Source organism: Argentina anserina, chromosome 4 (genome assembly GCF_933775445.1).
Source record: "Argentina anserina chromosome 4, drPotAnse1.1, whole genome shotgun sequence".
Taxonomy (NCBI): Eukaryota; Viridiplantae; Streptophyta; class Magnoliopsida; order Rosales; family Rosaceae; genus Argentina; species Argentina anserina.
Window position 1 is genome coordinate 20,574,440 of NC_065875.1, and position 23,246 is coordinate 20,597,685.

At 38.0% G+C, this 23,246-nt stretch overlaps 1 protein-coding gene and 3 pseudogenes across 1 annotated transcript; 3 read left to right on the plus strand and 1 right to left on the minus strand.

Annotated features, from left to right (window-relative positions):
- The first annotated feature begins 145 nt into the window (after positions 1 to 145).
- On the plus strand, positions 146 to 2,192 carry LOC126792734 (uncharacterized; annotated as a pseudogene).
- A 4,075-nt stretch (positions 2,193 to 6,267) lies between these two features.
- LOC126792365 (geraniol 8-hydroxylase-like) lies at positions 6,268 to 10,371 on the plus strand (annotated as a pseudogene).
- Positions 10,372 to 14,074: 3,703 nt separating this feature from the next.
- On the plus strand, positions 14,075 to 15,775 carry LOC126792366 (geraniol 8-hydroxylase-like; annotated as a pseudogene).
- Positions 15,776 to 18,162: 2,387 nt separating this feature from the next.
- LOC126792752 (geraniol 8-hydroxylase-like) lies at positions 18,163 to 18,739 on the minus strand. Its single transcript, XM_050519220.1, is given in 2 exon segments — positions 18,163 to 18,408; positions 18,410 to 18,739. Coding segments are annotated over 2 exon segments (561 nt in total). The 5' UTR covers positions 18,725 to 18,739.
- Between the last annotated feature and the right edge of the window lie 4,507 nt (positions 18,740 to 23,246).

The window sequence follows — 23,246 nt, forward strand, 5'->3', positions numbered from 1 at the left end:
AATTTCCATTCTTATTCCTAATGCAGTGAGGATGGCGTTAACTACTAGGGGTACTATAAAAGGCAGATGCTGGGAGTACTCTTATTTCATTGTTTGACTGCTCTAAGGTTAGTGGATTCACTCATACAAAGATTGAAGAGAAGCAATGAATGCAAAAAAGAAAGGTTCGTCGAGGAGTTCTGAGGACTCTGAAGAATTAGGACATGTTCCCCTGCAGGCCGTACTCTTAGCTGATAGTTTTAGTACTGAGTTCTACCCCATCACCCTTTAACGTCCTAATGTGCTTTTACCATTATTGAATGTTCCCACGATAAGCTACATGTTGGCTTGGCTCAAGTCCGCTGGCGTCAAGGAGGTCTTTGTTCTCTGCTGCGCTCACTCCAAGCAGGTGATCGAGTATATGGAGACTTCTGGGTGGTTTTCTCAACCAAGCTCCTTCGCCATCACCACAATAGAGTCACGTTCTTCGCTAGTGCTGGAGATGCTCTGCGTGTGATATACGAGCGCAACGTGATCCATGGAGATTTTATCCTCATAACTGGGGATACTGTATGCGACTTTTCGCTTACACAAGTGCTGCAAGACCATAAAGAGAGAAGAAAGAAGGATAATAATGCTGTTACGACAATTGTTATCAAACCTTCTCCGATCACGACCCACCAGTCTCGATTACTCGGCACTGATGAGCTGTTTATGGCCATAGATCCTAACACAAAGCAGCTTTTGTGTTACCAGGACAAGGCAGAGGAGAGAGAGGAAGCGATATTTTGTCTTGATAAGTCATTGCTTGTTGGTAAATCTTCCATTTCCCTACATAATGACAGAGGATTGCTATATTGACATCTGCTCTGCTGAAGTTCTTATCCTTCTCGCAGACAATTTCGATTACCAAGATCTTCGTCGAGATTTATTAAGCGGACTGCTTGACCATGATGTTATGGGATACAAGCTATTTACACACGAAATTGACTCTGGTTATGGTGCTAAGGTTGACAACTTCCGCAGCTACGATACAGTTAGCAAGGACATAATTCAGAGAGGATAATACCCATCGATGCCAGATATTAAGTCTACATAAATCGGACAGGGCACACAGATTGGGGAGAATACCGAAGTTTCAAGTTCTGGTATTGGGAAAGAGTGTTCCATTGGGTCAAATGTTTCCATAGAAGGTTCTAATATATGGTCACCATTGAAGATGGATGCAAGCTAAAGCATGCTGTAGTTTGTGATGGAGTGGTCATCAAGTCGGGGGCAGTTTTGGAGCCTGGAGTAGTTTTGTCTTTCCAGGTTGTTCTAGACTTCTAGGAGAACAATGCACCGTTCCTCATACTCAAAGGTATCCTTACTTCAGCAACCAACAGAGCAAGATAGTGATGATGAGGAGCTGGAGTCTGCTGACGATTATAGCAATGGAATTGCTGAAATTTCACCACCTATTAAGCGTAATGTGGATAAACAGAATGAGCTTGGTACTGGTGGGTCTGGTTATATTTGGTCAGTTTGTGATGAAGACTGGAGAAGCTAATTTGCTCCCATTTCCGCAGAGAAACTTGCTGAGCTGACACGTGCCGCAGAGGAGGAGGATCATGAGTACTATGCATGGATCATGAGTATTATGCATAAAATGACAGCAGTCTCACGCCTCCTGGAGTCCTGCAACTAGAATCTAGTGATTCTGAAGACAACTGGGATGCAGATGATTTTGACTTTGAGAATGAGGTTGAAGCAACTTTTCTATGAGCAGTACATGAAAATATAAAACTAGAGCACCTTGTCTTGGAAGTAAACTCGCTGAGATTGTCATCCAACAAGCAAACTGCAGATTGTGCTGGAGCTATCTTTTACTCCGTGATGAAACTGGCAATGGAAGCTCCACAAGATTCAGCAAGCGAATTGGTGGCAGCCGCGACTAAGGTTATTTCAGAATGGAAACGCCTACTCAAGAATACCTTTCAGACATAGATGAGGAGATAGAAGTAATAATGAAGTTTGAAGAAATGTGCTTGGAGTCCCCAGTGTTTGAGAAGATACTGTATCAAATTTATGACCAAGAAGTTATCCAAGAAGAAGCTATTCTGAGGTGGGTTGAAGAAAAGAAGGATGCAGATGAATCTGACAAATATTTTTTCAGGCAAGCCGAAACTTTTGTCCGATGGTTGAGAGAGGCAGAAGAGGATGACGAAGAGTAGGCCAAAACTTTGCGATTATTATTTTCGTTTAGAAATTTAGACTTTTACGTCTTCATTGTTCTCTTTTTCTTGCGTTTTCATATTATTTCGTTTACGAAATGCATTTCACTACTGTAATAGTATGGCTGACGATTAAAGCTGAAGAATTGAAGGAATCAAATTCATATGGTGCATTCATTTTTGCAAAGGAATAGACTAGACCATAGAGTATTCAGCAAGTTATCTCAAAAAATTAAATGACCAGAAAGTTATAGAATTTGTACATAAAAGGTTTGTGGATTAGATCGACTGTCTATAGGAATCTATGTGGTAGAGTGGTTAACACACAATGGGAGTAAGATGTCACGTCAATTTCCAGGACAAAACAAAAGACTAATAGAAATCAAGATTCAAAGTTCTTTTTAACTTGAATAAGTAAGAGTTGTTACATACCTTAAGCACAATTTCCATTCTGTATCACAGATTGGATAATCAGTGGGGATACAATGAATGAGGTCCTCACAACAGACACCAAAGTTGTCACAACATGCCCACGAAAGATATGTTCCACGAAACGGCATGCCACAACAGCAGGTTTCTGATCCATTACAGTGCCACAAAGCATCACGATTCACAGGACTTTAGGGTGAAGGAGAATTTGCACCAGTCTTTGTTGAATTAAAACACGCCTGTTTACCTAAAGTGCAAACTCACATTAGCAAGTAAGAAATCAAAGCATGTAAGAAATGTTAAGTAAAGTATGAAGTAACCAAGGGTGGCGGCTGCCGGATGTGAAAGAAGTGGTCAAGTATATACCTTTTTCTCATTGCAGTCCGTATCCCAAGCTTCATAAGGGTGATCCATATCAGTGTCAATTCCATTGGTTTTTATGACAAATTGAAATCAACTGCTTACTTGACCACCGCGGCAGCCTTCAGTTGTAGGACCATTGTTATGGATTATCTGGTCGCAATCTTGTTGATACCTTTGATGGCACCAAAATAGCCAGGAACGCCAAGAAAAACCTACACGGTCCAATACAAGAATTGCTTTGAACTATTAGTTAAGAGAGACACTGATTCAAGAAGACAGTTATTCTGACCGGAGCTCCAACCTCCAAGAATGACAAACAAAGCAAGTAATCCCATTGATGGGTTGATGGTTTAATGCAACCATCCCGGCCTCCACAATATCACGAGGGTAACTTAAACTCTTAAAGTAATGCAATGAAACCAACCACAGCGGGCAATCAAATCTAATGCCGTGGCTCACTAATTTGCCTCAACCTCTCAATTCTTGGTGCTAAAATAAGCTAACTGGGTTGTGCAAGAAGCCAATTATTAAAAAACCAAAAAGGAACTGTAAAATCTCCAATATCATTAACAAACCCAAAAAAACCATCAAGAAACAAGAAAAAACAAAGCAAAAAAGCTAACAAAGACAACATGTTTAGCCACATACACAATACACAATCAAGAACTGAAATTATATATAGAAATGAGAACAAGTACTAACAAAATACAAAACCCTTGATCTCAAACGCTAGTCACAGCCACTGGGTTCCTTCTCTGTATTTTGACATCCTAAGCGAGATGAGAGTCAAGAAAAGTAGGGAGGAGTTCATTGTGGAGGCTTTTGTGGTTTTGGTTCAGCCGGAAATCATGAAGAAAGAAGCAAACTTTAGATCGCACGGACAGTTTTAGATGAACTGGAGAAGAAGACACAGTGAGATTCCCCACCGATTCCAGTGCCGCAAAAGGAGCCGTCTTCAGAAACAGTTCTGGTCTCATATTTATTCACAAGGACCCATTTGCCGACGATACATGGTCGCGTGATGCCTCCCCAATTTTAATAGAATTTTTTTTACAAATAGTACATCAATTCCCCTATTAATGGAAAATTCGAGTATACATCAATGTATAATATAAAGAGTTTTTTTCATCAACAGTCCCTCAACTCTGGTGTACCTACCAATGTGATACCTCAACTCTTAATCGTACCAATGTGATACCCAGACTCTAGTATTGCTATCATTGAAGTACTTCCGTTAGTTTTTTTTAACTTTTCCGTTATCTTGGTGACGTGGCAGGTACGTGAGGCCCACAAAGAGGGTTAAAAGACAAAATTAACCTCATCTGAGAGGAGCAATGTTTTTCCCGCCCTTTACCTTGAGAAAGACACCCAACAATTCCAATTTTGGCGCCAATTTTCACTCCATACTCCTTAATTTGTGTCTAATATCTAAACTAAAGAACTACCGCCAACCAGTCGACCACAATCTGATAAAACGTAGATCAATCTCATTTTCTATTTTTACCCTAGCACTTGTTAAACTAACAGAATAAATATATAAATTTATATGGAACATCTCATTTCCACAATCTCATAAGAATATAGAAACACATAACTTAACGAAATTCAACTACATGTACCATTAGTTCTTACAAGAAAAAATCATGGCAGATCAACATAAAAGGTGGCAACTAATGGTACTTAAACATGTATTTGAATTTCATTAAGTTATGTGTTTTTATATTCTTATGAGATTGTGGAAATGAGATGTTCCATATAAATTTATATATTTATTCTGTTAGTTTAACAAGTGCTAGGGTAAAAATAGAAAATGAGATTGATCTACGTTTTATCAGATTGTGGTCGACTGGTTGGCGGTAGTTCTTTAGTTTAGATAAGAGACATAAATTAAGGAGTAGAGAGGGAAAATTGACGCCAAAATTGGAATTTTTGGGTGTTTTTCTCAAGGTAAAGGGCGGGAAAAACATTGTTCCTCTCAGATGAGGTTAATTTTGTCTTTTAACCCTCTTTGTGGGCCTCACGTACCTGCCACGTCACCAAGATAACGGAAAAGTTAAAAAAAACTAACGGAAGTACTTCAATGATAGCAATACTAGAGTCTGGGTATCACATTGGTACGATTAAGAGTTGAGGTATCACATTGGTAGGTACACCAGAGTTGAGGGACTGTTGGTGAAAAAAACTCTAATATAAATCCCACATCCTATTTTTTATAATTAAAGTGAGAAAAATAATATGAAATGTATAACTTAATTTATATACATCAAAATCCAAATCGAGCACTTTGGTTATCAAACTATGACGACTAACCTAGCATCTATACATAACGTTAGTTAAGCCGTTAATTTGCCGTGTAGTTTTGGTTTCTTCATGTTTGTACCCAAAGCACCCATCTTCTTCCTCCCCCAGTTTCCTCTGATAAAAGAAAACTCATGGGCACCAATCTCTCTTCGGCTCTTCCCCTCCAAATCGTTATCATCACATCTTGGCGTTATTGAGTTCATCAAGATTGAACAGATCAGTTGGCTAAGTTGAAGGAACCCACTGTACGAAAATAAGAGACGAAGGAGATGGAGGCGAGCAATTCTCATTTCTCAGACCCAGTCCAGCACTCTGTATGTCGAAGACGACGAGATGGATGTGGTAAATAATATTCTAAATAAGTCACCGGAGGTGGTGATGGGTGTTGTGTTGGTGAGGGTTATCAATGGTGGATGGTGATGGGTGTTGGGACCTGAGTATGGGAAGACTGGAGACAGAGAGAGAGATTTGTCATCTGTCGTACAAGTTTATTTGCCAAAAGAAATGAGAGAGTATTACCAAATTGTTCTTTGCAATTGGAATATTTACTTGAGAGCTAACGTTGGTGTTAACGTCATGTACATATAGTGGGTGAAGCTTATAATTTCATGTACTAAAATGCTCTTTTTAGACTTTGATGTATATAAATTATTAGCGACCTTTAGTTTGTGTCAAAATTTTCCCATTTTAATAAGAAGAAAAAGGGCACCAAGGGTCCAAGGCCAAGTGTTAATTTTCGGGTGTCGGGTCGGGGGCCCAAAGCTAAGTGTCATTCAATTGTAGTTTTAACTAAATCCAACTATCATAACAGGCAGTTAAGAGCCCTCGCCCACAGGTATTAATCACAAGTCCACCAGTGTGCGCAGAACAGAGCAAGCTAGAATAGATCTTATTATTCCTGAACGATTACTTCGTCTACTCTAGTCTCAACTTGGATTCTACAAAGCAAATTGTTGTAATCTTCTTCAAGAAAGTGAGAGATATGGAGTTTGTCCTGGGTTGCATACTCTTGTCTCTGTGCTTTGCAGCCTACTGGTTTTTGATCCAAGCCCTTCATGGAAGAACCAGAGCCAGGCTTCCACCAGGGCCAAAGCCATTTCCACTTGTTGGAAATCTGTTTGAGCTTGGAGACAAACCTCATATGTCTTTAGCCAAGCTCTCGCAACGCTATGGTCCCCCATAATCAGTCTGCAACTCGGGCAAGTAACTGTTGTAGCTTCTTCGTCAGCGATGGCCAAAGAAATCCTCCGAAACCATGACCAATTGTTCTGCAACCGGAAAGTCCCGGTTGTGCTGCGAGCTTTTGAAGACAACAGTTTGCCTTGGCTTGCAGTATCACCGAGGTGGAGAAACCTTCGCAAAATATGCAGCTCTCAATTGTTTGCCACTAAGGTTCTTGATGCCAACCAAGAGAGTCGGCGAATCAAAGTGCAAGAGCTCATAGCAAGTGTCAATGTAAGTATGGTACGCGGTATGGCAGTAGATATTGGAGAAGCCGCATTCAAAACCACTCTAAATTTGCTATCAAGGACTTGTTTCACCATTGATTTTGCTGACACGGGCACGGCGAGTAGTGAAACGGCTAGACAGTTCAAGGAGATTGTTCGGGGCCTAATGGAAGAGGTTGGCAAGCCAAATTTAGGGGACTATTTTCCTGTGCTTAGCAAGCTTGACCCCCAAGGCATAACTGGACGATTTACCAATTACTACACCAGGATGTTAGGCTTCATTGGATCTATGATCAGTAACAGATTTGACTCCAGAAACTCCCATGATTATGTCCTATGATGCACGAGTACGGGTACGAGATACGGATACGGCATGACACGGGATACGTTATTTTCTGAAATGTAGTGTTTTAAATACGTTTTGTAAAATAATATTTAACATATATATTATATATATAAATTCTAAAATTTGATCAAACAAGCAATTAAAACATCTAAATTCCATCAATTTTATAATAAACATAAGTTTATGAATTAAACACTTAATAAGTTCAAGCATAATAAAAGATACAACAATGGAATGAGCTATTAGACTCTCCACCTAATTGTAATTAGTAGTTTAGTACTATAGTTGATTTGAGTTTTTAATGTGCCAATGACAATTATACCCTAAAACGTATCTAAAATATATTTTAACCGTATATGGTGAGTTGACTATACAATACATATTGTGAATGTGTATTTTCAGCCAATGATATATAAATGTAGCGTATCCATACCGTACCCGTATCCGATATGAGCATTTAATTTTTCCCACAAATTCGTGCATCACAGGTTATGTCACAAATAATGATATGTTGGATACCATTATGAACATAGGGGAAGAGAAGAATGAGCAGGATATGAACGACTCCCAAGTTGTTCAAAGTCTATTTGTGGTTAGTTTCTACTCTGGTCTCCGCGCGCTGTTCATGTAATGCTATGCTTATTATAGTTTTTGTTCAGTACATGTACATGTTGATTTACACAATTAAGTTCTAGGAAAGCTTTTTCTTATTAAATTTTACATGGGGTTTTTATAGGCTCTTATTGAAGATATTGGATGTGTGTGTGAATTGAAGAATCAATTGGTCCATATCTGTGTGCTGCTTAGTCCACATCTTCAACACTGCTTAGAGTTTCAACTCAATTGTATTTCTCTTGATATATTTCATGAGTTACGCAAAGCTACAACTACTGATATATATATACACAATACGAGAATTAATGCCTAGAATTACTCCAAGACAAGAACACACAAATGTGGATTAAGCAGCACACAGATGTAGACTAAGCAGCACACAGATGTGGACTAAGCAGCACACAGATGTGGACCAATTGATTCTTCAATTCACACACACATCCAATATCTTCAATAATCCCCCTTAAGCGAAGGCTGAAAAGAAAACGACAGCCAAGCTTGACCAACAATCTCCAAATATGGCTAAAGAAGTTATGGATGAGAGGATGGATGGGAATAAGAGAAACAAATTTTGGCAGCTTTGTCCGTTCACTTTGGATGGCTCCCATTTTCTGCTTAGACAACCTGAGAGCATGAGCCACATATGCCAAGAAAGCTATATGTGTCTAATTTATGTACCTTTTTACATAATTGGATTCAGAGGTCGGAGTCAATCCTAGTTTTGGTTTTAGTGCAGCAAGTTCAATCCAGAAAAATAGAGCAATTGTTTGCTCAAGTGGTTGATTGCTCAAAATTGCTCCCCCTGAAGCCAATTCGGGATATGACCCTGGCTTTCTTACAGGAATGGAACAAATCTGATTGGAACCAACATATATATATATATATATAACTCTGATAGTCCAACATCAGAAATGATGAGGTTAAAACAAAACCTCTAAACAGATCTCTCCTCCAAATGAAAGATGAAGAAATAAGATCTTGACCATGGATAGTAAATCTCTTCAAAATGAAACAAGAAATAATAAATTGTCCAAGGAGAAATGAAATGAGAAGTTATGAACTCTAAACCGATCTCTCCTCTAAAATGGAATGAGATGGAAATATCATAACTTGATTTCTCTTCAAAATGAAAAGAGGAAATCATGAAATGACAATGAACAAATGAGGAGTCTTATATGGAAGAACTCCAACATATTTATCTCCTAATGACAGAAGAAGAAATCAGATAATGAGGCCGACTTGGATCTACTCCTTATCAGAAATGATTTGAGGTATGACCTCCCAACCGATCTCTTCTCCAAAGGAAGGATGAAGAAATCAGAATGACAAAAGAGACAGCAACTTTGTTTCTGTGTAGGGTCTGCAACACTGCTTGCATCCCCTACATAACCATCCAGCTCATAAATACCTTAATGCTTTAATTCTCCCCCTCAAGCTAGATCGAGGGAACCGCAGAACCAAACTTGAACTAAATGTGATAAAACTGAGTTAGCGCAAAGGAGAACACTAGCGTCAAGAATGGAAAATATGGATTGATCAGCCGAGCCCCATTGGCAAGGAAATAGGAGGGGTCAGACTCAAATATATTTGTCGACCAAAGAGAAAATAAATTGGGAAATGACCCAAGCGAATCGGAAATGACGAGATTACAATGTAATCTCATATCAGATCTTCCTCTAAAATAAGATGAAGATGAAGTTTTGCGGAAGCAAGATTGCAAAAACTGATCCTATGAGGAACCCTGCTTTGATCCAAGATGCAGAGTAAAAGAGATAGGCCATGAAACCTGCTCTGCGTACCATGTTGAAATATGAGATGAAACAAGAAAACGAAAGTTTAGAGTTTTAACTCAATTGTATTTCTCTTGATATATTTCATGAGTTAAGCAAAGATACAACTAACGATATATATATATATATATATATACACAAAATGAGAATTAATGCCTAGAATTACTCCTAGACAAGAGCACACAGATGTGGACTAAGCAGCACACATATGTGGACTAAGCAGCACACAGATGTGGACCAATTGATTCTTCAATTCACACACACATCCAATATCTTCAATAGCTCTATTTGGTGCGGGGACAGATACAACTTCGGCCACATTAGAATGGGCAATAGCTGAGCTACTACACAACCCGAAAAGCCTTTCTAAATCTCAAGAAGAGTTGGATCAAGTGATGGGAAAAGGAAACCTATAGAGGAATCTGACATTGCTAGACTTCCTTACTTACAAGCAATAATCAAGGAAACCTTGTGCTTGCACCCGGCGGCTCCATTGCTACTGCAACGAAAGGCTGAAACAAATATAGAATTTGGGGGCTACATTGTTCCGAAGGGTGCACAAGTTCTAGTCAATGTTTGGGCCATAGGCAGAGACCCCGACATTTGGGACAATCCAAACTCTTTCATGCCGAAGAGGTTCTTAGGATTAGAGAACCAAATTGATGTTATGGGGAAAAACTTTGAGCTTATTCCGTTTGGCGGTGGCAATGAGAATGTTGCACTTGATGTTGGGTTCACTCGTTAACTGCTTTAATTTGAAGCTTGAAGATGGAGTTGTACCTGAAACTATGAACATGGAAGAAAAGTTTGGCCTCACGTTACAAAAGGCTCAGCCTCTCATAGCTCAACCTCTCACAGGTTCTCATAGCGCTGCTCAACCATCGTAAGTTATGGGCCTACGGCACATATGGGCAATGTTTTAAAAGGCTAAGACGCAACCAAGACGTTTTCGGGAGAGCCTTATCAAGGCGTAAGCCTTAAGACAAAAGACGTAAGACTTATGTATAAAACACATATATGTTCATAAGCCTCCCACTCTCACTTGTCCATTTCTAAACATGAGTTACCTTGATTTTATTTGAACTAGAACTCATTGTTGCATGCAAGTCTACATTCCAGTCACTCAAATATACTATTATACCTATTAGTTGCGAGTTCACCGATTATAAAGAATCAAAAATTAAGAATCCATACATGTCAACATTTAAAACATGGCAGCCATCAATTCAGTTATCAACAATCTAGCATTCTACCATCACCAATTCACCATTAAGCATCTCTGATTAGTGTACTTATTGACTTGAATGCATTCAATTATTTGAGACAGAACATCAGTATAGTTATCAACAAGAATCATTCTAAAAATGGCCATGGAAATTCATCAATTTAAAACAGAGCATTTGATCATGGACAATAACAACAAACTACAAATATCAATCATTCTATGTTATTATATCATAACAATTCCAAATCGAGAAAAGAAAGCTTGATTAAAACATCAATTTTATCAAAATTGCATACCTTAAACTCTTCAAAAGTTCAAATGGAACTGCAACTCTCAAAATGAGAAAATTTCTTACCCTAGTTTTGCAGACAGCCTCCTTTACATCAAAATCCTTGAGAAAACCAATGGGCTATTGATGATTTCATCGAAATTGATGTTTGGGAATTTGGATTCAAGAGGTCTGAGTCGGGGAGGAGGTTGAAGGAAGTTGAAAACAATTGGCTTCTTCAACTTGAAACCAAAGAGGGGTTTGAATCCTTTTGGTCTGACAACGATAAAAAAAAAAGAAAAAAAAAGCAAAATGCAGAGCGTTCGCATTAAACGCCCCGAGTCGCTTTTTTGCACCTTCGGACTTCGGTGCCTTTGAAAACCGCCTTCAACACCTCGTCGCCTCACCCGTAAAGCACATGCGTTTCCAGCCGCGCCTCGCGCCTTTTGAGCCTCAAGGTGCGCCTGACGCGCGCTTTTTTAAAACCTTGCATATGGGTGACATAGTGATGCTCGAACCAGTTTTCTGAAAAGAGTGACCGTGCCAATTTGGGCGTGGTCATCAAATGGAATTTTGAGGTACGTTAACTAATAAATTTCTTATTCCTCTAGAGAATAATACCTCCTTCAAAATAAAAAAAAAGGAAACGGATACAGCTTATCTGTTCTAGGCTTGAGCCTTATTTACATTAGCAAATGCTTAGAGGTTGTTATAGTTAATTGTTTCAGCTGCTTGTATTTTGATGTTAGTTATATATCAAGATTGATTTTATTGGTGACAAGATATGGTAGCTAATAACTAAGAGCAAACTTGGATAAATCCGCAATAACTCCATAAAAGTTATTTCATTTCTGATACATCAGCATGTTTTACGTTTTCCTGGATATGTATGATGATACAATGCAAGTATGAGAATTGAGCCTCCGATCGACCCTAAACTCCGTCCTAACTTTTCGTTAAAAAGAAAAAAGTGTTGTAGGATGAAAATTGTGTATTATTGAATGATATGGGGGCTTATATAGATAGACATTACATTACCTGAATCCTGCAGAATTCAGAGTCCTAATCTATTACAGAGATGCAAATCTATCTCTAACAAGAAACCTAATAAGGCTAAGATACACACAATGGTAGAATGTCTAGGTTGTATGGTGCACACATCGTTGCCTCGGTAAAAACCTTGTCAAGCAAAATAAAAACCGTTTGGGTCAAAAAAAAAGTTTGATCGAAGGGAAAAAGAGCAAAACGCACCGCTTACATTTGATAGCATCATATGAGGTAGACTCCCCCTTAATTCTACGAAAAAACTCTCCTGATTAGTGTCATACTCATGGAGTACAAAGAACATCGTATACAACGTTCATTACATACTTCTCAAACGTAGTCTTGGGCCAATGATTAATCATTAATCTAGCAACACATCCTTAGATCATACATGTTATACTTAGATCTTAGGAAACAAGATTGCATAATAGCAGGTACACATGTATAAGTGATATGTGGTAATGAGAATGAATTTTGAATTCTCTTAAATGTGATGGGCTAAAGAGGGGCAAAAAAGTAAAAAAATCATATGACATATTGACATTTGGCAACTTATTATTATGTTGTTTTTATTTGTAATTTTTTGTCATAATTTGCTCTATTAAATTAGGAAATGAGTTTTTTTGTAAACTAAATTGTTGTCTGATACTTATCAGTAATTTATTATAAATTAAATGTAGAGTACGGAAACAAAAATGTCTCATACTTATTCACAAGGACCCATTTGCGACGAAAAGCTCGTCGCCTGATCCCTCCCCAAATTTTACGGAACCGTGGGCTAGGGGGACCACCAAGGCCGGCTAATGCGGTTGTCAAAATCGTGGTAATTTTCGGGTGACGGGTCGGGGGCAAAAACGAGTGTTTGTACTATTTACATTCCAAGAAAAGTCAGCGCCATTTTCACCTCCAACCTTCCTTTGAACGCCAGCGAGTCGGCGACCTCCTCAGTTCTCCTCATGGCTCACCGAGCTGTCTTTCCAGAAGATTGTTGGCGAGCGTGGATTGCAGACATAGTCTCTCCCAGACCTTCCCTAGTACCAGAAGCGACACCAGAGCTTACATCAAATAGCCGACTACGACAAGGCCCGCCGTCGCCAAGTCGCCGAGCACGTGGATTAAATTCATCGGGTCAGTTTGATGTATGTCTCTGGTCTCCCTGTTGGTTTTGTGATTGTCTTACTGTTGGTGGCATGTCAGGTTAGGGTTTTGTGTTCACTTTGTTAAAACTTAGGTTTGCACCTAATTTGAGATTACGTGAATCTAAACCTTGACGTTTGAGTATATGTAATGCACTTTGAAAATGGATAAAAAGTGGACATTGCCGTCAGTCTCTTCCTATTTGTTTTAGTCTCCCAGATTTTATTTGACTTGTCTTGCTCGATCATGGAGGTTTTGAAAACAGAGTTGATCACATTTGACAAAAACATATGTATAGTTGAAGCAAGTACGTGCTTTATATATATTTTGAAGGGGTTGAAGAACATTAGTTGATGAAGCCGGCCCGGACAATTTGTTAAGGTTGAAATCTTGGTTATAGCTGCAGAGTTTTAGTTCTGGTTCCTAGAGCATTTGAATTGTGAACACATATGTTAACGGCAAATATCTCTTTACACATTTGTTTGTATTTTTAGTCCTCTCACTTTAGACATGAATTTTATCAGCATTGAATACAGGAGACGCTCTCCGTTCAAAGGATGGTTCCTCTGTCTACTTGTAATCTCACCTATCTTTGTCTAGTTGATTTTGGTTGGCAAGCAAGAGCTGGCAATTGCTGCACCAAGGCTTGCATTAATTATCTACATCAATTTTCATTTTTCCACAGTGTACGAACCCTAATCCCTACCATCTCTATTTTCATTCAATTTTAGCTTTGACCATATCCAACTATCATAACAGGCAGTTAAGAGTCCTCACCCACATATACTAACCACAAGTGTGCGTAGAACAGAGCAAGCTTTCTTATCATTCCTGAACGAATATATCGTGTACTCTCGTCTCAACTTGGATTCTACAAAGTAATTGTTGTAATCTTCTTTAATTAAGAGAGTGAGAGATGGAATTTGTCTTGAGTTGCATACTCCTGTCTCTGTGCTTTGCAGCCTACTGGTTCTTGAGTCAAGCCCTTCATGGAAGAATCAGAGCCAGGCTTCCACCAGGGCCAAAGCCATTTCCACTGGTTGGAAATATGTTTGAGCTTGGAGACAAACCTCATATATCTTTGGCCAAGCTCTCGCAACGCTATGGCCCCATAATCAGTCTGCAACTCGGGCAAGTAACAACTGTTGTAGTTTCTTCATCAGCAATGGCCAAAGAAATTTAGAAATCCTCCGAAACCATGACCAATATTTCTGCAACCGGAAAGTCCCTGATGCGCTGCAAGCTTTTGAAGACAACACCTTGCCTTGGCTTGCAGTATCACCACGGTGGAGAAACCTTCGGATAATATGCAACTCCCAATTGTTTGCCACTAAAGTTCTTGATGCCAGCCAAGAGAGTCGGCGAATCAAAGTGCAAGAGCTCATAGCAAGTGTCAATGAAAGTATGGTACGCGGTATGGCAGTAGATATTGGAGAAGCTGCATTCAAAACCACTCTAAATTTGCTATCAAGGACTTGTTTCTCCATTGATTTAGCTGACACTGGCTCGTCAAGTAGTGAAACGGCTAAACAGTTCAAGGAGATTGTTTGGGGTCTAATGGAAGAGGCTGGCAAGCCAAATTTAGGGGACTATTTTCCTGTGCTTAGCAAGCTTGACCCCCAAGGCATAAGGCGGCGCTTTACCAATAAGTACATCAGGATGTTAGGCTTCATTGGATCCATGATTAATAACAGGTTTCTCTCCAGAAAATCCGATGATTATGTCACGAGTAATGATATACTGGATACCATTATGAACATAGGGGAAGAAAAAAATGAGCAGGACATGAACGACCCCAAAGTTGTTCAAAATCTATTCTTGGTTAAACTCTGGTCTTCGCTGTTCATATAGTGGCTATGCTTTGATATTTTTTGTTCAGAACATGTACATGATAAATTTAACAGAATTAAACCAGATTCAAACTGATCTAGGGAAGATTTTACGTATTAAAGTTTACACGGTGTTTATATAGGCTCTATTTGCTGCGGGGACAGATACAACTTCGGCCACAATGGAATGGGCAATGACTGAACTACTGCATAACCCGAAAAGCCTTTCTAAAGCTCAAGAAGAGCTGGATCAAGAGATAGGAAAAGGAAAACCTATAGAGGAATCTGACATTGCTAGACTTCCTTACTTACAAGCAATTATCAAGGAAACCTTCCGCAGGTACCCGGCGGTTCCATTACTACTGCCACGAAAAGCTGAAACAGATGTAGAAGTTGGGGGCTAAATTGTTTCGAAGGGTGCGCAAGTTTTAGTCAATGCTTGGGCCATATGAAGAGACCCCAGAATTTGGGACAATCCAGACTCTTTTATGCCGGAGAGGTTCTTAGGATTAGAGAACCAAATTGATGTTATGGGAAAAAACTTTGAGCTTATTCCGTTTGGCGGTGGGAGGAGGATCTGCCCAGGTTTGCCATTGGCAATGAGAATGTTGCACTTGATGTTAGGCTCACTCATTAATTGCTTTGATTGGAAGCTTGAAGATGGAGTTGTACCTGAGAAAATGAACTCGGAAGACAAGTTTGGCCTCACGTTACAAAAGGCTCAGCCTCTCATTGCTCATCCCCTCACAGGTTCTCAGGCATCCGAAGTTATGACATATAAGGGGTGAGATATAGCGATGTTCGACCCAATTTCCCGAAAAGAATAACCTTGCCAGTTTGACAGTGGCCATCAAATAAAATTTTCAGATACGTTACCAGCATAAACCTCCATCAAAATAATACTGATCTGTTTTAGGCTGCTTTTATTTTGATTATGGGTGGGTATAAAATACCGAAATTCCGACTCCGTCCCGAAATTCATAAGGATGAGATGAGATGGAGGTCTAAGAAAGTCAGTCTTGTCCGGATCCCGTCCCGATTCATAATAATATGACGGGACGTGAGACGAATAATTTATATTCCGCTTCGTCCCGTTTTAAATTTTATTTGAATTTCAACCATCAAATATTTCATCATCATCATACATTTATAATTTATGAGAACACTTTAGATGTATTTGATAAGAAAATGACTAATTTCAAAGCATAAATCTTGGATTTTGGTTCATTTCCTAAAGATAAATAAGTCCGGATTAATTTTCTCATTAATATATTATTCGAATTATATGATATAAATAAAGACGATTTGTATATTACAAATTTTTATGAAATTAGCAAATAAAACCTATATAATCTTATATACAATAAATATTTATATATGTTTCTATTATATGATAATACTAGAATTTTTATGTACAATATCTATAACGCTATAATTCGAATGATTAATTTAATTTTATAATAATTAAATTCATGGTATCGAAGTAGATGATCAAGGAAATTTGGAAAAATCTATATGTTTTTTCTATTACAATAATTTGTACTAATATTTTATTTATAGTAAATTAAGTATTTATTATTTAAAATCCGAGAATGTGGGATAAGCCCGGTTCCATCTCGATCCCGACAATATTGATTTCGGGTGGGACAAACTTTTAAAAACACAAATCTCATCCCGAATTTAATGAGTTTGACAGGACGCGAGATTAACCTCATCCCATCTTATGCCCACCCCTAATTTTGATGTTTGTTATCTATACCATTTTCAATGGGCCAAAACTTAACTGTAATATTGCGTAGTAAGGAAGTGATAAAATTTTCTCTCATTTGAAGCAAAGAGAAACTAGAGGTACCTAATTACCTATAATAGTTCTTGGGAGTTCACAACATTCTATTCCCTGCAATAAAAATAAAGTAGAAACTATAAGAACATAAAATCTCAAATGAGACACTAATGAAAATATTACTCCGTAGAAAGATAATGTTTGTGACAATATCATTTATCAAGTTTTTTTAAATTAAGAAGTCGATAAATTATATTCAGTTAGCAGAATCAAGATAACACACATTTAAGGGTTGACAAAAAGAGTTATTTCTTGACCCTAAAGTGTAGATAAAATTAGCCAATATGACCACGACTCACATACAGTTCCAGCACCATTTATAGCACTTTAAATAACAAGTCTAAACTAATATAGAAGACGATGAAAATGTATTAACCGCACTAACTTAGACGTACCATCAAATTCATAAAGACTAATCAAGATCAGCATAGATAAGTTTTATCTCCACCTGTTGCACCTTTAACATCGTCCAATCAAAATCTTAGGCCCAGATCCAGAAGGCTAAAGATAAGAAGGCAAAACAGAGCCCAAATGGCCCACACCCAAACCCAGCTCCAAATTCAAGGATCATAGCCCAACATGAAACTCGCTGCTCCGACGACTGCCTCGCAATGTCCCACGCCACATGCGTAGCATCACCAGGTCGAAGAACCACATTCAGCACCTTTGCCGATCCAGCCGGCGACGATGACATCTCAGATCCCAGAACCCGACTTAAATCGGATTCAAGGACCTGCAGTGTCCCAGAACTCATCGATCTCGCCGCCTCCAAACCCAACGGCTCCATGATCCAACGTCGCTCCATCCAAGGAGATCTCCGTCGTGCAAAGATCACTCCCAATAAAGACTTCTTAAGCCATTGTTTCTCTTCCCTACAACAAGACGATGGAAGAGGGAGAGAGGATGTAGGCGTCGAAGCAAATCCCAATGCCACAGATAAACTCCATCGGAGATGGAGATCAATACAGAGACGTCGCAGGTGGCGGCCTCCCAACCCTAACAGAGCGATAGGCATTTTTAACTCAAAATGCATCAGTTAACTTTCCCTGCTGTACTTATCAAGTTGAGAGTTTTGAATATATTCAACTCAATGACACACATTAGAATTTTTACAGTATAATTTGAGAGGGACTGAATCTGATACGTACCATTAGGCTTCATGTATGTGTTTGTCTGATACAGTATACACGATTTAGGATCATTAAATTTCTCATCGTATATATTCATTTTTACAAGGAAGCATGACTTCATCACTTTTAAGTTTTAACTAGTAAATATTACAGAGACCAATTTATTCAAAGAAAAAAGATACTAACTGATAGGCACTGTTCTCTATGACTTCTTGGGCACAGCCCTCAGAGGCTGAGCCTTTTGCAGGGTTAGGCCAAACTTCTCTTCCATGTTCATGGTATCGGGGACGACTCCATCTTCAAGCTTCCACTCAAAGTTGTTGAGTAGTGAACCCAACATCAACTGTAACATTCTTATTGCCAATGGCAATCCAGGACATACTCTCCTCCCACCTCCAAATGGAATAAGCTCAAAGTATCTTCCGGTAACATCAATTTGGTTCTCTAAATCCTAAGAACCTCTCCGGCTTGAACAAGTTTGGGTTCTCCCATGTAAGGGGATCTCTGCCAATGGCACAAACACTGATTAGAACTTGTGCATCCTTTGGGATAATACACCCGCCGATTTCTATGTTAGCTCCTGCTTTACGGGGGAGTAGCATCGGAAATGTTGGGTGAAGCCGACATGTTTCTTTGATTACTGCTTGTAAGTAAGGGAGGCGAACAATCTCTGATTCCTCAACTAGCTTTCCTTTTCCAATCACTTGCTCGAGTTCAGATTGAGCTTTCGAGAGGACTTCTTGGTTGCACAGTAGCTTGGCCATTGCCCATTCCGTTGTCGATGAAGTTGTCTCTGTGCCGGCAGCAAACAAGTCCTATATATATATATAGTGTTATAGACCATATATATTGTAATTATAAGATCAATAATTATAATGAATGACAATGTAGTCCAATATATATATACAACCTAATATTACAGCAATTAAAAAAATGAAAATTAGAGATAAACCCGATTTTAGAACCACTTTTTAAAACTAAACCCGTACCCTATTTTTCGTTTGATTTAGACCCAATTCATATGTATAATAAGCATTTATTATTGTTATTTTTATTTATCTTTTTCTGTCTTCACATTTTTGCCCTTCAGATTGACTAAAGCAAAATTTGGTATTTTCTTAATTTCAACATAAGTTTGAATTTTGAATATTAAACTAAAATTTAGCTCGATTTGAATGCATCATAATAAATTACATTATGACTTTCTTGATTTTGTACCTTAAGTAGTTGTGTGTATGTGTGTATATATACATATACTTCTGATAGATTTTTATTTCCCAATGTGTAGGTAATTTGTTTACAGATAAAATATCAGATTTTACCTAGAGTTTAGAGTCTCATTTCATATGAATCATGAGAAGAATTTTCACTTGCTTTAAAGAAATTAGGGGAAGAAGACAAGCATCGATAGTTTTTCTTACATGTGACTCAACATGCTAATTGATAATCGGAGAACTACTCTAAAATAAAAGACAGGGTTGAAGAAACATAAGAAATGACTCACATGAGAGTAACAATTTTGCATATTCACTTTTAAACTCATATTTGATGTCTTTTTACATGCACGAATGATATCCGATTATAAGGTACATAGTGATCTTGTTCTTTGTTAACTTTTTTTTTAGATATATTATTATGATCGAGAGAGTTTTTTACTCGTAGTTATTTGCATTTCTAATTTACCTATTATGTAGGGCTTGAGTAATATAACCTTCAAACTAATGAAGAGGTATAATAAAAAATTGGGGTCTAATACATAGGTATCAAATGAAAAGAAATATAAAAATAAGTTTCCTACACACGAGATGATTTTCAAAACCTCAAGTTAACTACAAAAAGTATCGAATTAGATATCTTATGCATATAGGCAAAAACTACCTATATATACATATCTTCTATAAATCGAAATTCATTTTCACCTAACTTTTTCTTAAGTTTTATCAAAAAGTTCTATGATTTTGTCAATAATTATGAAATTAATTCAAATAAATAATTCATAATTAAGGCAATTAAGACATAAAGTCAATTAAGAACAACGTAAATTAAGACTAGTAATTATAATTTTGTGATTAAAATATTTATATAGTAAGCTTAATTTATGGAATTTGGTACTTAATTTATGCAACATGAATTGGGTGGAAGCTATAATTAAGCGATTTAAAAACATTGATTGTTATTTGTATTAGTGGCAAGAAAAGTAATTTTGATCAAAAGCAGGTTTGATTTCTTATATCAAATAATTTATTTTTCTTTTTTCATTCAACCTAATTGAAAGAGTTGTAGAGGTGGGTTTATTTTAAAATGAGTGTTGATTTTTGAGTGTATAATGAATTACCCCAAACAACAACTCTTCTCAAAATTTCAAATTGTAATTTCAAGTAAAAAAAAGGAAGAGTGTTGAGTTGGAGGCAATAAATATAGGAAGGGTTGCTTTCACAACCACGCTCAATATGATGCTGCATGCTATCTTCTATGAGGATTTTGCTGACCCGCGAAGTTTGACATCTAAATTTTTCAAGAAGATAGTTTGGAGAATGATGTATTTTGATGTAGAGTAAAGATTCACTTTGAAAATTATATATAATGTGAATTCAAAGCTTTTTATTTGGAAATTTAAATTATGAGAGGCTTTAGTTGCACTTCTGAAATTGCTATGTATACCTCCCATCATTTGTTATTTATATATGACATTTTCAACTTATATGAAAAGATAGAAAGGACTAATAAATAAATATTAGAGAAAAACATTTTTCATCTACTCTTACTACCTCACAACTAATCTCTTGTATTTCTTTTCACTGGAGTGATATGCAAATCTATCGAATGGAAAGTATGGTCTCCAAAGATGATTACTATATTAACGAAAATAAAAACTAATTTTGAGTTTTAGCGTAATCAACATTCATGTTAACAAGCTCCCTATCGAAATTTCCTTCAAGAGAGATCGATCTGCATCTCTCTGCAATACAACCGCACTCGCTCTAACTATTGGTGAAGTGCCCAATTGATATTTGAAGACCGGATTTCCTAAACAAAGATGGTGATTGGGTTCTTTTCTGTTTACCACTAGTGATTATAATAATATTGTTAAAAATTACCCATATTAAACACTCTTCGTGAGAGTTCGATTTCGACATTGGAGGCCACACTTTCCATTTCATTTCATCATCAAACATTTAAATTTCAGCTTAGACCACTCAAATCATTTGATTGTGATTTGTGAACAACCACAGATTGTTCATTTGATAAATGAAGGGTGCATTGGTAAACATGAGGAGGGATATTTAGGTACTTAAATAGTTAAAAAGTAAAAATAAGGTACAATAAGTAACGAAAGTACACATAGTAATTTTAGAGGTTACAACTAGCTAGATTCTCCCTTATATTATGTGTTTGACTAATTGTCGAGAGTATCATTCGTTTTAATTTTACTTATGTATATGCATGTGTTGTATTAACCTAAGGTCCTAAACTGTATGTGTGAAAACAAAATTAATTGGTCAAGTCAACACATGTATGCATGCTCTTACGTACGTACTAGCTACTTAATTGATTATGTTATTCAACGACCACCACTCCTTAATGCTCTGATAACCATCTGATAACTAAGAGCATCATTGGGCGGGGTTTAATTCAAGCATGAGGGGCAAATGGGGTTGAAAATATGGGGTTGTACTCTGCTATATGTACGCTGACGAGGAAAGGATATAGTCATATAGAGAAAGAGCGAGATAATCAAATTTTTCTTTGACATCAGAACTTGTCAATACATGCCTCTTTCGTAAAGTTTCGAATGCATTCTCACTTGGCACTAGCAAATCCTGGAATTACTCGCCGTCCATTATCAGAAATGATATTCAAGAGGTGTATTGTATATAGATATATGTTGATTTATTTTAATTGACAGACTTTTTGAAAAGTCTACAGACTTTTTAAAAAGTACACATACTTTCATAGAATTGTTAAAATCACCGATTTCAACCACAGACTTTTGGTTAATTTATACAGACTTTTATTGATTCATAAAAATCCACATAATTCATATTGATTGACTTCTATAGATTTCTTAGTATTCATAATGATATGTGCATACCATGTAATAACCCTAATTTTCAAAACAATATTTGGTTTGATTTGAATTCTATAAAGTTGTGAAATTCAATTAAAACGAATGTGATTGTTGCGATGTTACGAAACAAAAAACGGAAACGTTTAATTAGAAAAACGTTACGTTTCCGAACGAATTTATCGACTTTTATTCCGTCGCTCAGTTGCGAAAACTTTCTTCACGAAAGTTGTAGGGCTCGTCGATACGAGTTCGTGGGTATGTGACGCGTTCTCATCGGACGATGTATGTAAAAGTTATTAATGATAGAAGTTAGTTTCCGATTTTGAAAACGAGTATAAATAGGATATTTTTATGTTTAGGGTTTCCATTTCAGGAAACCCATTCTCTCTCTTCCTCTCCGCCTCCCTCCCTCTTTCTCCCTCCCCGAAAGCAACTCTCTCCCTCCTCAGAAATCATCTTCGTCGATCCGTCGCCTCCCGACCGACGTGTCCCTCACCGCCGACACCAGTAGCCTCGCAAGCTCGACGCAGCCCCCCTCCAAGCAAGCCACGGTCTCCAGTGCCAACGTGAAGCTTCGAGCGACTCGCAAGAACCGAACCCAGTCGGTCCAAACTCTCCGACGAGCTCCGGCGCTCCCAAGGCCGGAATAGGTGAGGTTTCCATCAAATTGGATGTTGTGATGCTTGTTGTGTGAATTTGTGTTGTTTTTGGTTGGATTGATGGAGTTTTGGAGGAGATCGGAGGGGGAGGGATTTGGGGGAGATGCCGCCGCTATGGGTGGCGCGTATGGGTGCGTGCAGGAGGTAGGGACGGCGGGAAGCCGTGGGGAGGAAGAGGGAAGGAAGAGGGAGGTTTTGGAGGCGGCGGTGGCGTGCTACGTGCCGGTCCTAGGCTTGGCGCATGTGCCCCACGCGCTGCCATAGTGAGTGGCGCGTGTACCCTACGCGCGTCCTGCCGGAGGTGGCGCGTGTACCCCACGCGCCGCCACGTGCGTCAGCGTAAACAGTGTTTCCGGAAGGGTAATTTTGTAATTTATTTACGTACGGTAAATGTAAATGTAAATTTTATTTACGTACGGTAAATATAAATTTTATTTACGTACGGTAATTGTAAATGTAAATTACTTTTAGTAAAGGTAAAAAGTAATTTTTGAAGGGTAATTCGGTAATTATTATTTACTGAGACAGTACGTACATTTGAATAGTATTTATACGTAC